Here is a 13151-nt window from a genome sequence, read left to right on the forward strand (position 1 = left end):
ACTTTATTATAGTTTGAGCTCTAACAAAATGTATGAAAATACAGGAAGTTACAGGAATGTCTATGGAAATATTTAAAAAGCCAGACCATTTCTTCAGTTTTATATTAGCCATTATTTTCTATAGTCAACCTAGATAGTGGTCTATTTCTGAGGGTTGATTGAGAGAAACTTGATTAGCTCACCGATTTTGTTTTTATGTTTGTCTCCCCCTGGTGGATTTCTTTAATGAGCGCAGCAGGGAAAACGAGCTGACAGTTCAGTTCGGTTTATTGTCATATGCGTAAGTGCAATGAAATGCTTATTTACATGTAGGCTCCAATACAAAGACAAAGGCGTTAAAGGAATAGTTATAGTGCGATAGTGCAATAGCGCGAAATTGGTTGTGTGCATGAGGACTGGCTGCATGTCGATTCTATCACCTTACAAAGTAAGTTATACAGTTCTGAGAAAAAGTTTGTGAACCCCGTGGAATTATTTCTGCATGAATGGCTCCTAAAATGTGCTGTGATCTTCATCTAAGTCATAATAATAAACAACGGGAGTCTTATTTAACAAACAACACGCACAACATTTTACAACGTCATATTTAAGTTATAATATATTATATTATAATATAATGTTATATTTATTGAACAAATGGTTTAAACAATCAAGGTCATTGATGGAAAAAGTATGTGAAGCCTTATATTTAGGAACTAGTGGAACCTTCTTTATTGGCAATTGACTCACATAGAACAAACCTGTTTCTGAAACAAATAGAACAAAGTGTTTCCGAAAACACTGGCCATTATATGCATACTTAAAGTCAATATAGCGACAGAAATCTGTTTCACTACACCCACTTTGGTCAATTCGTGAGAGGATATTATTGTTGTAAGTCTTAATTTTCACTGAAGTACAAAACAGATTCAACTAAAATAAATGAAAAATGTGCAAGAAATTGTAAAATATATATTTTGTAAATGTCATAAAGATCTTGATCTTACGCATTGCATGTTATCTGACAATAGAAGGTTTTAATTTAAAAAAATACGAAATAGTAAGACCTGAATACTGCATATCACAAGACTTCTGTAAATTCACTTTAAATTTTGAAAAACTTGGAAAAACGTTTTTAAAAGTTAAAAAATAAAGACGATTCAATCTAACACTAATGTTCTACCATAATTGAACTAATCGTTTTAAGATGATGCGAATACTAGAAATAGTAATATAGTAATAATTATTACATAACTAACATTTTTCTGAAAAGAAAATGTACCATTGACATAGCTGCTTTGAAAAAAAAACCATCAGACAATAAAACATGGAGACAAAGCAAAAATACAAATTCCATTTAAATTAAATCAATGAAGAAACCGAACGACGCCACCCTCAATTTAAGTGCGTATGGCAAACTAGGTTGCCTATCAACTTCCGCTGAGGCGCCTAGGAACTGAAATCAAGAAGCTCGCGTTTTTCACGGACATTTTTCGGGGGGTGAATTGTTGCATGTGTTGAGTTCTGAATTTGAGGTCGTTTAACATTGTAGCTGGGTTTCTTTTTGTTCTAATAAATCAATTCTGTTGCCCCCGGAAACTGAGGGGTGATACGTATTTATTTTGGGGCATTTGTTAAAAATTACTGGATAAAACGCACAGCCACTGTATTATTTTGAACGGTACGTACAGTATAGATACTAGTGGAGGTCATTAAAAAACATTCCTGAATATGAGATGATCTGTTTGCTTTGCTTTTGTATCTGCATGTGATTTTTAAATAGATGCATTAGTACTTTCACGTATTCTCTGTATGTGTGTGGCGCACGCCTTTTTAAGAATACTGCTCGTCTTACTACCGATATCTTTCGATCTGTAGTAAGTAAATGTGTTACGTACGCGATGTTTCAGAAGTATAGGCGAGGATGCTTTGATTTTACTTATACTGGTATGAAAATCAAACGATTAAACATGCTAGCCTACCGCTATAATAGTGGCTCTAGTCAAAAATCGTTTAATTAGTTTCTATGCATACAATATATTAGTATTAGTATTCAACTACACCCTTTTGGTTGAACGGCAGTCGTTTTCAAGATAGTCCCGTGTTTTGTTTATTAGCTAGTTTATGGTACAGGATTTTTTTTTTACTGATTCTTAACATTATTTCTGTCGACGCCGCTCATGCTAGAATTTGTATGTAATCATACGAGACGTGTGAACATTTTGTTTTTCACGTTTCTCCTGTATATTTCCTCTCGTACAGGGGGAAGCCAGGGATGTCAACGCTGTCCAACTATGCCATGCGAATGGCGCGTCTCGGCGCTCGTATCTTTGGGGAGGTGGCACAGCCCACAGACAGCCGCTCGATGAAGGTGGTCGAACTGTTCAAGGATCAGCCCTTAGCTCTCAGGAAGGAAGTGTATGACTGGTATCCTGAGCACAAGACCTATTATGCCCTGACCAGGAAACTCCGGTTCTTTGGCCTCTTCAGGTACACCTTATGTGATCAGGGACAGAGTGACATGGCAGAGTGTGCAGGCTAGGAAGTTGTAAGAGAAACCAGTACGCAATGAGTATTGGTAGCAGCATACAGGAAGTGGATTAATGCTAATGCAGTGCAAGAATTCATTTATTAACAGAACAGAATGGGCCTCTTTTTCCATTGATCCATTTTTCCCTGCTTTTCCCTTGTCTCCCTGCTGCTTGGGTCAGATATAATAGCAGCTTGTAGAATACCCAGCAGCACCTCGAGAAGCTGCTGATTCTTAATGTGCTCCGGCTGTACAAGGTGGTAAAACATTTTACCTGGCTTGAGTTCCCTTGGGTTAATTTTGTGTGTATCCCTTTGGAAACGGATGTGGGTGGATGCTGTGCAGAAAAAGGTTACAAATCTATAGTGACACTAACATTGTTTCAGATGTGTCGAAGAAAAAGGCATTTGCAGAATGTAAACTTCTAAAGATTTTGCAGCATGTTTATTGTCATATTAAAACTTGTATCTAATTGCACTACTGCAAGTCGTTGAACCTGCATAAGAAAATACAGGGCTTTTTTTGGATAGAAATCTTGCTGGTAATCCAGGGTTGATTTTTTTAAATGTATTTCCTTTGATACCTTACTTATCATCTAACGTCTTGTGTTTCCAACCAGAGATGAACACGAGGATTTCAAGGAGGAAATGCGTCGATTGAGAAAACTCCGTGGCAAGGGGAAACCGAAGAAAGGGGAAGGAAAGAGAGCCATGAAAAAGAAATAGGCTGCAATATGCACTCCCTGATAAGGAAGGCTTTCTAGACCAACGGTGAATTTCGTTGCACAGCACTGACCAATTAAGGACTTACGCTCTGTTGCACTAAACCTTCCATCTAGTGCAAAGGCAGATTTTTGCAAGACTTCTTAATTAACAAATAACTGTCAGCAGTGTGAAAACTGTTGTTTTCCATGTTTAATAGAAAATTTCAGTGTCTGACAGAAAAAATGGGTGTTGTGCTGTACTGCACGTTTGTTTCACACACCTGGTGGACAGATAAATTGTGATAATTGTCGTCATGTTAGTGTTTCATACTGCAGAGTTGTAAAACTGGGTAATTCATCTTTCATGTCCCAAAAAAAAACTTTTTGAGGTAGCCCTTTCAGAGCGAAATACATAAACAATCATCCTGTGCGTTTGTGTGGTGCTGTTCATTTGGGAGAATTCCAAGGTGCTCTACTGTATGTTTGAAGCAGCTCTGCTTGGATGCTGTGTGATTCTGGTTAATCTCTAGCAGCAACAAAGGGTAATTGATGTAGCCTTTTCTGCTCTGGTTAGTTTGGGGCGATGCGGTGGCTCTGTGGCTAAGGATCTGCGTCTGTGGCTGGAAGGTTGCCGGTTTGTATCCCCCGGAAGAATCCTACTCCTTTGGGCCCCTGAGCAAGGCCCTAAACCCCAACCACTTCAGGGGCGTCGTATAAATTGCTAACCCTGCGCTCTGACCCCAAGCTTCTCTCCCTGTCGTGTGTCTCATGGAGAGCAAGTTGGGGTGTGTGAAAAAAGACAAATTCCTAATACAAGAAATTGTATATGGCCAATAAAGTGATCTTATTTTGAAAACAGTTTTCATTTTAATACATGACTGAATTTCCGTAGTTTATAGACAGCTGTCATAACTGAAAATTTCATTCATAAACATGAATTTGTTTACTGCTGCAGTTTAATTTTGTTTATAATATACTGCAGGCTGCTGAATGCGATCAGTATCTGCAGTACATGCATATCAAGCAATTCAGTCCTATATACAAAAATGAATTAAGGAGTGTATTAAAAGTGGAATACACTTTTGCTGCATTTGAACTTGTGTTATCATGTCGTGTTTGTTCAATTCTTATTATTTAAGAACACAAAATGGGGGATGTGTAGTTGGTGCTGAGCATTATTATAAACGTTTTCCCAGCCACAGGATGCATATTATTCACTTTTAAATAATATCTGAAGGGCCAGTGATCACACAGTATATACAGCTCCTCTTCCACTGCTGCTCTTCTCCCTGCTGGTTAACCAGAGACATTTTTGTTTGAGTTGGATGAAAATGAGGCACCACTAGTGTTACAGCTAACTGTTTAGCTCATAGCAATTCCAATTGACAAAAAAAGCCTTTTGTCAATAGATGTGTGTATTGTTGTAAAAGAATCAGTTTGATTAAAAAGTAGGGTTCTGTTTCTTAACTGGGAGACCTTGTTAGTATTTAACCTGGTTTTTTGTATATGACAGAAAATTACATTGAAAATGTTACTATAGGAAGTCACAGCATTCAGAAATTATTGGAAACCTTTCTTTGTTTATAATGGTTTTCTGTATGATGACTTTAAACTATTTTAAAAATGTGGATCTTGATGGATTGCTAAATGTATCTAGGATATCAACAAATATTAATTAAGATTGAAGTAGTTCAGGTGGGTAGCTGCATCAGCATGCGTAGTCTGCAAAGGAACAAGTAATAGGTTTATTCCATGCTGAAAAGAGAAGAAAGAAAACACGTTTCAGCTGTGAAGCCTTCTTCAGGTGTTAGAAAGAGGACAGACAGCAAAGATTAAATAGCACAGAAGAACAAAAGCTGAGAGAGGAGGGGCAAAGAAGCCTATTGCTAGTAATATAAACCTATAACTTGTTCTTTATTAATTAAGATTTACTAGGTTTTGATTCAAATATACATTTTTAAATGGCTTTTTCCTTAATATTGACATGTACCTCAGTAAAATCAGTCTATCTAAATTTTTGCCTTGATGCATAAAAGAGTAGTTAGTGTAATATTTTAATGGTGAGAGTAGTTGATTACTGCACCTTTAAAGAGGAGTCGATTCTGGTGCATGTGCCTACGCTGAGTACAACACTGCTACTGTATGATGATGTGTTGTTACAGTATTTTGATTTAAAAAAAGGTATTTTAGTGTAAGAATTATTTTATTTTGGCCTTTTGCAATATCAGTTATGGTGCAATTGTTGGTGTGGTGGAGAAGAATACTGAAGAACACAAGAGGGAGACAGTACTTCCATGTAATGGCAGTTTTTCAAGAAATCATCTTCAGTTTTGCAGCTAAAAGGCAAAGAATAACTAGAATAAAGCTGTGAGAACAATGTCCATATTTCATTTAAATTACATAATGCTGGCAAACAGTAGAAATCAATGCTCATTGTTCTTCTGCAAGACATTAATGTATATTTTCAAGTCACATGCTAAAGTCGTAGCTTCATAATGTTAGGGGTAAATTCAGTTGAAATGGAAAATTTACCATGGTAAATTGTTAAAAATCTTTTATATGCCATAATGACCTGAAAAGGCTTGATGGGTTACTGTTGCACTGTTATATTGGTGTCATGGGTTATAATCACTGTGAGTATCCATATGCACATTGATAATTTACCTAAACTGAAAAGTTATGATAAAGATGACAATGATGCTTTTTTTTAAAGCTGCCCTGCCTTACAAGTTGGAAAACGGGCATTTTCTCTGGGAGCAAGACTAAGTACAGTTTGTTTTTCCCAGGCTCACCATGAATCAGTTCAAGTAATTTAATCTAATATGTGCTTGTCTGCTATCTGCTAAACTACATTAAAGCCACACAAACCGTAAAGAGTAATCTGCCAAACCTCTGACTGCTCCTTCTCAGTCATGTCCACCACATTACTATCATTACTCAGGCAATTCACTATGATTATATGCCTTTTACAACTTGTATTAATCAGCCATTATTTATATTTACTATATGAGCTTCCATTCTTTCATTCTCCGATCTCTGCGACCCATCCATCCATTTTCTGTTCACTGCGTCCAACTCAGGGTTGCGGGGAAGCCAGAGCCTATACTGTATCACAGCAAGCTGGAAACCACAATGTTTTGAAAAAACATAGAGTTCATACTGTAGAGTTCCAATAGCAAGCGTTCAAGTGGGAATTCCTGACATGTCTACTTTATGTTGACGCAGTCTAAGAAGTACAGTGTCATTTGAAGATTGGTACTGTCAAATGTGTGTTTTAAAAAAATTGAAAAGCAATTCAAAAAGATGTCATGTGACGATTTTCTTTTATTTCAGAAATAAGGAATCAGTTGATTTGTTTAATGTGGGGTGCAATTGCTATAATGGTGGCAAGCCATTCTTAAAGATCTATAATGTAAGAAAGGTTACAAACAAGGGGAAGAAATTTGGTTATCTTGGTCATTTTCTATTTTAGTTGCTAAGTAAATCTAAATGTTATCCTGCAGTTAGAAAAACCCATTTTGAATCTTAACCACCTGCCTGGGAAACCTTTCAGATACACATAACTCTTTGTGTAAAGACATATTTCCTATTGTCCATCATTAATTCCTTTTTAATTTCCAGGTGTGTTGCTATTTCACTGGTGAGTACGTAATAGTCACTTTGGTTGACCCTACGTACACTGCTTGAAGTACTGTATACTTACATCATATCTCACCTTTGTTTAATTTCTTTAAGATTAACCTGTTTTAATCTTTTTGTTTATGACCTCCTGAGATCAGGAATCATCCTTCTTCTTCTGCTGTGAACATTGCAGCTGATCTGACATACTGCTGAAGTCATTCATCAGCGTGGATCAATGGGATTGAATCAGTTATCTGCTAATTGCCAAACACTTGGATGGGCTTAATGGTCTGCTCTCTTTTGAAGCCTTTCTTATGCTCTTTCTAAAGAAATAATGTCCTTTTTGTGATATGGTGACCACAAGTGAGCACACTATTTTCAACTGTAAAGTCTGAGCAATGAGGAAAAGCTAGTATACACCCTGGACAAAAAACACAGCAGGGACAACCTCCTAATTAGCCTAGTAGTATTTGTGGGAAGAAACCCACACAATCTCAGGGGAAACATGCAAACTCCATACAGAAAACACCCCAGAAATTGAACCCAGGACCCCAGCACTGCCAGGCAGCAATGCTTACCACTGTGCCACCATGCTGTTCCTCTATAGCATCAGCATATATAGCTAGTTTTCTAACTATTTCAAAATCTAAATAATTGAAAAAGATAAAAAAGACTGATGCACCTAAAACAGATCCTTGTGGCACAACACGGCTCACTGTTAAAGCATTCTGGAATTGTTAATATATGAATTCTAGCAACGTAGTTGAACAAACCCTTTCAAAATCTCTTAAAATTCCCATGTGTGTAAGTGTTCTTATGTAGGTCTATTATTTTCTTACATTCACCAGGTATAACACTGAGCACTTGATAGTTTCATGTTTCAGGTTTGTCCCCCTACTTAAAAATTAGTGGTACATTTTTGCATTTAACAAATTTCCATTTTAGGTGAGACCTAGCTAGAGGCCAATGAATAATATTCCAGATTTCCTTCAATATGATCTAGAAAATATCATCAGACTCCTGTAAATCCTTAGTGACAGTTATTACAGAAATTACAGGACTCATACTATGTGCAGCATGTTATCTCTTTTACATCTTCGGTTGTAAAATGTGCATGAAAGATTAATTTAGTATGCTTACTATTTCTTTATCATATTGTCTTTTTAATCCTGTTTTATTTTATAAACTGCTCTAATTTCCACAGTTGTTTTATTGTTGCTCTACTATAAACATTCTTTGCTGTTGCTATTTTTTTTGTTCTCTATCTGCCATTCCAATGTCCCTTTTCATCTGTAACTTACTGTACTCTTTATCTTTCAATTTGAATTGTGTTTCTTAGGTATCGCCATCCTTCTGCTATTGACCTTGTATCCATCTTTTCCCAGTTCACCACTTGTAAGGTTGACCTCGTTTAGTTGTAGTCTGTTTAACTAAAAGTTTAAAGATGAATGACAGATTCCAATTTTAGAGATGAAAAACTCAAAAAGAAAAAATGGTGGTTACAATTTCTCCGTGGTTCTATCTCATCTGTCTTCATTATTATGTCAAGGTTTTTTGAAATGATTAGGTCAATAAGAGTGTTCTCACCAGAACTGGCCTGTTATAAGCACCCTGCCCACCATTTCCCTAGTTTAGGTACTCCTCAACTACTCTGTGCATGTGCTTCCCTGATCCGTTGTGCTCCTCTGGTTAAAGTACTCTGGTTAATGTTCTGCTGCTAAAGATCCCATTTGTTGCAGAAAGTTCCTCATTGGCCTATTAACCTAAATTCTACTCACTTGCTTGCCTAGGCTTGTACCTGGTGTCTCAGAATTATTGGGAACACAATTATTTTGTGAATTAAATCTTTAAACTTGCCTGGCAAAACGGTCAGCTTTGCTGTTCCTGTTGTCATTTTTTTCCAATTTGATTCGCACAGGGAGGTCAGCAACCCAGGCAGCATGCAGGCAGCACTAGTGTTGAGTCCCCCACTATCATTACTTCTGCTTTACTGGGCAAAGGCTTTGGGAACAGATGTGAGAGAACCACTAGGAGATTAAAATCACAACATGGTATGTTTTGACGCATACATGAAATCTTCCAGATATAGACTCCTTGTTTTTGTCCCTATTAATCCAGAGCATCACACTGAATGGTGTGCTATGCATACAGTGGGGATTCTGGAACAGTAATGCCTTATTATTTTCTTTACAGAGGAGTAAAAATGCAGTCTTCAAAGTAATCTGTGATGTCAGTAACCTTGATGCATGGAAAAGTGGGTCATTATTATGTTTTCAACTGGTTTCTGAACGAGACACAAGGGCAGCTCTGTAATAGTATGGGGATCTTGTAATAGTAGGGGTATCTTGCTTGGATAAACTGCTCCCCATGTCCCGTCCCGAGTAACAGCTGTATGACACACGGAACACACCTGGGTAACCTTTTTTGAAACAAGGTTTCATTTTTCCATTTCCAGTACATTGTTTGCTTGAAATATTACTAGTCCACATCTGCAACAGAAAAGTTTATTAATACTTTTTGGTGCAACATTAAATTTTCTATGATTTATGCCCAAAATGCAGCTCTCTGGGTCTTCAGTAGAAATCTTATAAACCTATAAAGTGATGCTAAAAGTAAAGTACTGGGTTGATTTTAAGATGCTTATCATTAAACAATGTTATTATATAAACATATTAAACTATGAATGGGCTCGACCCATCTTTTCTGAAGATTTACTCCTACTTACTTTTACTCCCTGTACTCCTATTTGAAATCTTAAATTTATGGATGAAATTCATCAATGTATTCTCAACTCTCATCTCTGTTAGCATTCATGAATTGAGGTTTTCAATGTGCTGCCCCTAACTCTAGAAATCTTTACTCATGTTTATCATAGATACAGTTTGCTCAGATTTTTAAATCTTAGTTAAAAACCTCACTTTTAACTTTTAGAATGTCTTTATCTAATTGTTTTTAATTTAATCCTTTGTGTATTTATCATTACACATATCATAATTTATCATTATCTGTATTTAAAATTGATTTGCTTTTGTATTGTTATGATGTGAATGAAAGATGTGCATAGACATTATAAATTACATTTATTATTAGTGAGATTTATTTTCTTATTAACAGTGTACAATACATCTTTATCCATTTCACTGTCGTGCTGATTGTCAGCTTCCTGGTAGACAAAGGAATTTTGGGAATTATGAAGATATATTGGTCTACATTAAGGCCTCATCTCAAGTCTGGGTTGTTCTGGTAAAATGTTTTGTATACTAGATGAAAATGTTCTGCAGCTGTAACTTCACAAAGAAGATTTAATTAGAGTCCTTCACTGGTGGTGTGGCCTCATCATTTTTTTCATCATTTTTTGTTGTGGCGACTACAACACATCCCTCCTGTTTGGAACATATTTCTTCCATATCAAACAATATAATTTTAGAGTGGGTTCGTTCATTAAAAGAACAGTTAGAAGGCATGGATATTGTCCGGTTTGTCTGTTTTGTTAGCATTGTTAAAATCGTCTGATTTGTTGGTTTTATTTTATTAGCTTACACCTTGACCCAAAAGAAACTCACACACATCTGCTTAACAAAGTTGAATACTAATACATTTTATTTTCATGACTCAAATGACATGCACTGGTTCCATAAAAAAGCAAGGGTAAAATTTTAGGATATGTTTTGTAATATTACGGCAAACTACATATGAAGCTATGGTGATCAATAATGTCACAATATTGTCTATAGTGGTACTGTATTACAGTGTATACACTAATAAATACAATACAATGCCACCACACTCAGCATGGAGACTCTTTGCATGGACCTCTGACCTTGGCCACAGATTTAGTGCTGGAATTTATTATTACACAATAATAATGGAACTGGATTGTTCCAATACTGCTGGAACATTATTACACAACATTATTGAACATTTGAGCATTTTTAAAATATTATTTTTTTCCTTGAATTGTGAACCGGTGAATGTCTTGGAACTTTAATTAAAGAAATTTAAGATGACAAAACATCCTGATGATGACTCAACGGCTTAAACGTTTGTTTTTTTATCTTGTGAAATTGTGAATGGTTTTTGATTGTGCCCAAACGAAATTCAGCTAGCTGAGATGAAAAAATTGCATACACCTTTCAAGAGAGGATATTTGAATTTCTGCAAAGGAACAAGTAATTGGTTTATTCCATGCTGAAAAAAAGAAGAAAGAAAACACAACGTTTCGGCCATGGAGCCTTCTTCAGGTGTGCCTTCTTCGGCCTTCTTCTTCACACCTGGAGAAGGCTCCACGGCTGAAACGTTGTGTTTTCTTTCTTCTTCTTTTCAGCATGGAATAAACCTATTACTTGTTCCTTTGCAGCCTACGCATGCTGACACAGCTACCCACCTGAACTATTTGAATTTCTAATGTGTTTCTTTTTATTTACCTAAGAATATTAGAAAGGTTACAAATTTAAGTAGACCATTTGGCCCATATGTAGATTTTGCTTCTGTGTGTTCTTTTGTAAGTCTGACCAGTATGGATTTTGAAATCCTGTAAATTTCTAAAAGAAGCCACTTACTGTATCAACCATATGAGTCAAATTAGGTGATCCATACAACTATATCAGCTTTTGTAAATTGCTGTGAAACATCAGAGTAAAGAACATTAAAGCTTGCTACTGCAAAGATTTCAAAATCAGACTGTAAAACTTAAAATAACCAAATTAAAAAACAGATAGTATTTCTTTCCTATTGTACATGTTTAGAACCCAAATATACCAACATATACTGTACACTGTATGTACAGTAAGCGCATGTACACACAGCACTGTATATGTACTGTATAAATAAGAGGTGTACTGTATGATATGCCCTTTTAAAAAATACCAAATGTTAAAAAATAGATAATTGTTTTCATCCCTTACTGATGCATTGTTAAGTATATGTAATATACTACAATTTTTTATTTATATAATTTAATGTATGTTTTCAAGAAATTCAAAGTAGTGCACACACAACGCACAGCAGAAACAAACAAAAACTTACAGTACTGCCAGAAGTTTTGTGAAGCCAAGCATTAGTCAAAATCTAGATGTTTAAGTGGGTTTACAAAGCATCAGCAGGTGCTAAGTTTCTCTTGAATCTGGGTAAGAAACTCCACAGATGTTATACTGTACATGTCTCTCTCAGCCAGTCTTCCACAGACTTAGAAGGTATGAATCAACAGATCTCAAATTAAGAGTCAGACTGTAGTCATGCAGTAAAACTTTAATATAATCTTCAGCTAGACCATTACGTACCTTATACAGTACATGTGCAGGAGAACCTTAAAGTCCACTCAAAACTTCACTGAAAGGCAGTGCAACTTACAGAGGATAGGAGTGATGAGCTGATGGCAAGTACTTTTAGTTAGTGCATTAGCTTCAGGATTCTGGGCAGACTGAAGCCATTTTAGTGCCTTAGAAAATAGTTACCACTTCAAGTAAGGCATTACCAATGTTTCAGCATCACATAGGCAGAGCAAGGGTTTTAATGGGGCTGTGGTCTGCTGTGGTGCAAGATCAATAAACGTGTGACATTCCTAACAGTTCAAATGACAAAACAGGATCAAAAGCAACACCAAAGGGTGCTAACCTTCACCATAAGCTTGATTTCATCACTGTCAACAGCAACACTGAAGTCACCAGTTCAGAAAAAGGCTAATGCTAAAGGACTAGTGGTCCTCTGGAAATCACTAGCTGAGAGACAGGATCCCCTAAGAAAACTGGGAACGGTGGCAAGTTGACAGCAAACTGTGATCCTTCAGGTGCTGAGAGAGGCTGCGGTTTGAAGCACACATGGGATGCCTTGGTTAGGCACCTTTTGGGAAGCCAAAACCTTTTACTTTGACTAGTGGCTTTACTTGTCACCTGGTACAGTGCCTATAGAACGTCTACAACCCCCTTGGACTTTTTCACATTTTTCAGAATCAGAATTTCACATTTCTTTGTGTTACAGCATGGAACCATGATGTGTTTAATTGAGAATGTTTTGCCACCCATCAACACAAAGCACTCTAGAATGTCAAAGCAGAGAAAAAAATCCAGACATTTGACTAAATTACTGAAAAATAATTTTGAAATTGTAGACATGCTATAGGCACTGTTAAATGTGCATGGCAGAGAAGGGCCCTTCTGGCCTGTCACATGCGGCCCAGCAGACCAGAAGGGCCCTTCTCTGCCATGCACATTTAACAGTGCCTATAGCATGTCTACAATGTTAAAATTATTTTTCTACCAGGTAGAGGCGCCTATGGAACACATGGGGATGGACAAGCAGCCCCCGCCAGCTGGAGGCAGA

At 36.6% G+C, this 13151-nt stretch overlaps 1 protein-coding gene across 2 annotated transcripts; it reads left to right on the forward strand.

Annotated features, from left to right (window-relative positions):
- The first annotated feature begins 406 nt into the window (after positions 1–406).
- mrps33 (mitochondrial ribosomal protein S33) lies at positions 407–3642 on the forward strand. Of its 2 annotated transcripts, none has more exons than XM_069192336.1 (3): positions 407–427; positions 2242–2469; positions 3129–3642. In XM_069192336.1, exons 2-3 carry the CDS (start codon positions 2255–2257, stop codon positions 3232–3234), a joined length of 321 nt encoding a protein of 106 aa, XP_069048437.1. In that variant the 5' UTR covers positions 407–427; positions 2242–2254; the 3' UTR covers positions 3235–3642. The 2 variants fall into 2 exon arrangements, with proteins under 2 accessions (XP_069048437.1, XP_006633557.1); XM_006633494.3 differs by lacking the exon at positions 407–427 and adding an exon at positions 1441–1660.
- The last annotated feature ends 9509 nt before the right edge of the window (positions 3643–13151 follow it).

Source organism: Lepisosteus oculatus, chromosome 7 (genome assembly GCF_040954835.1).
Source record: "Lepisosteus oculatus isolate fLepOcu1 chromosome 7, fLepOcu1.hap2, whole genome shotgun sequence".
NCBI lineage: Eukaryota > Metazoa > Chordata > Actinopteri > Semionotiformes > Lepisosteidae > Lepisosteus > Lepisosteus oculatus.

What these genes read in the sequence shown, in the direction of transcription:
- mrps33 (XM_069192336.1), top strand. Translation starts at nt 2,255, where the DNA reads ATGTCAACGCTGTCCAACTATGCCATGCGAATGGCGCGTCTCGGCGCT. An exon ending in CGGTTCTTTGGCCTCTTCAG is followed by an intron (nt 2,470 to 3,128) that starts GTACACCTTATG and finishes GTTTCCAACCAG; the next exon opens with AGATGAACACGAGGATTTCA.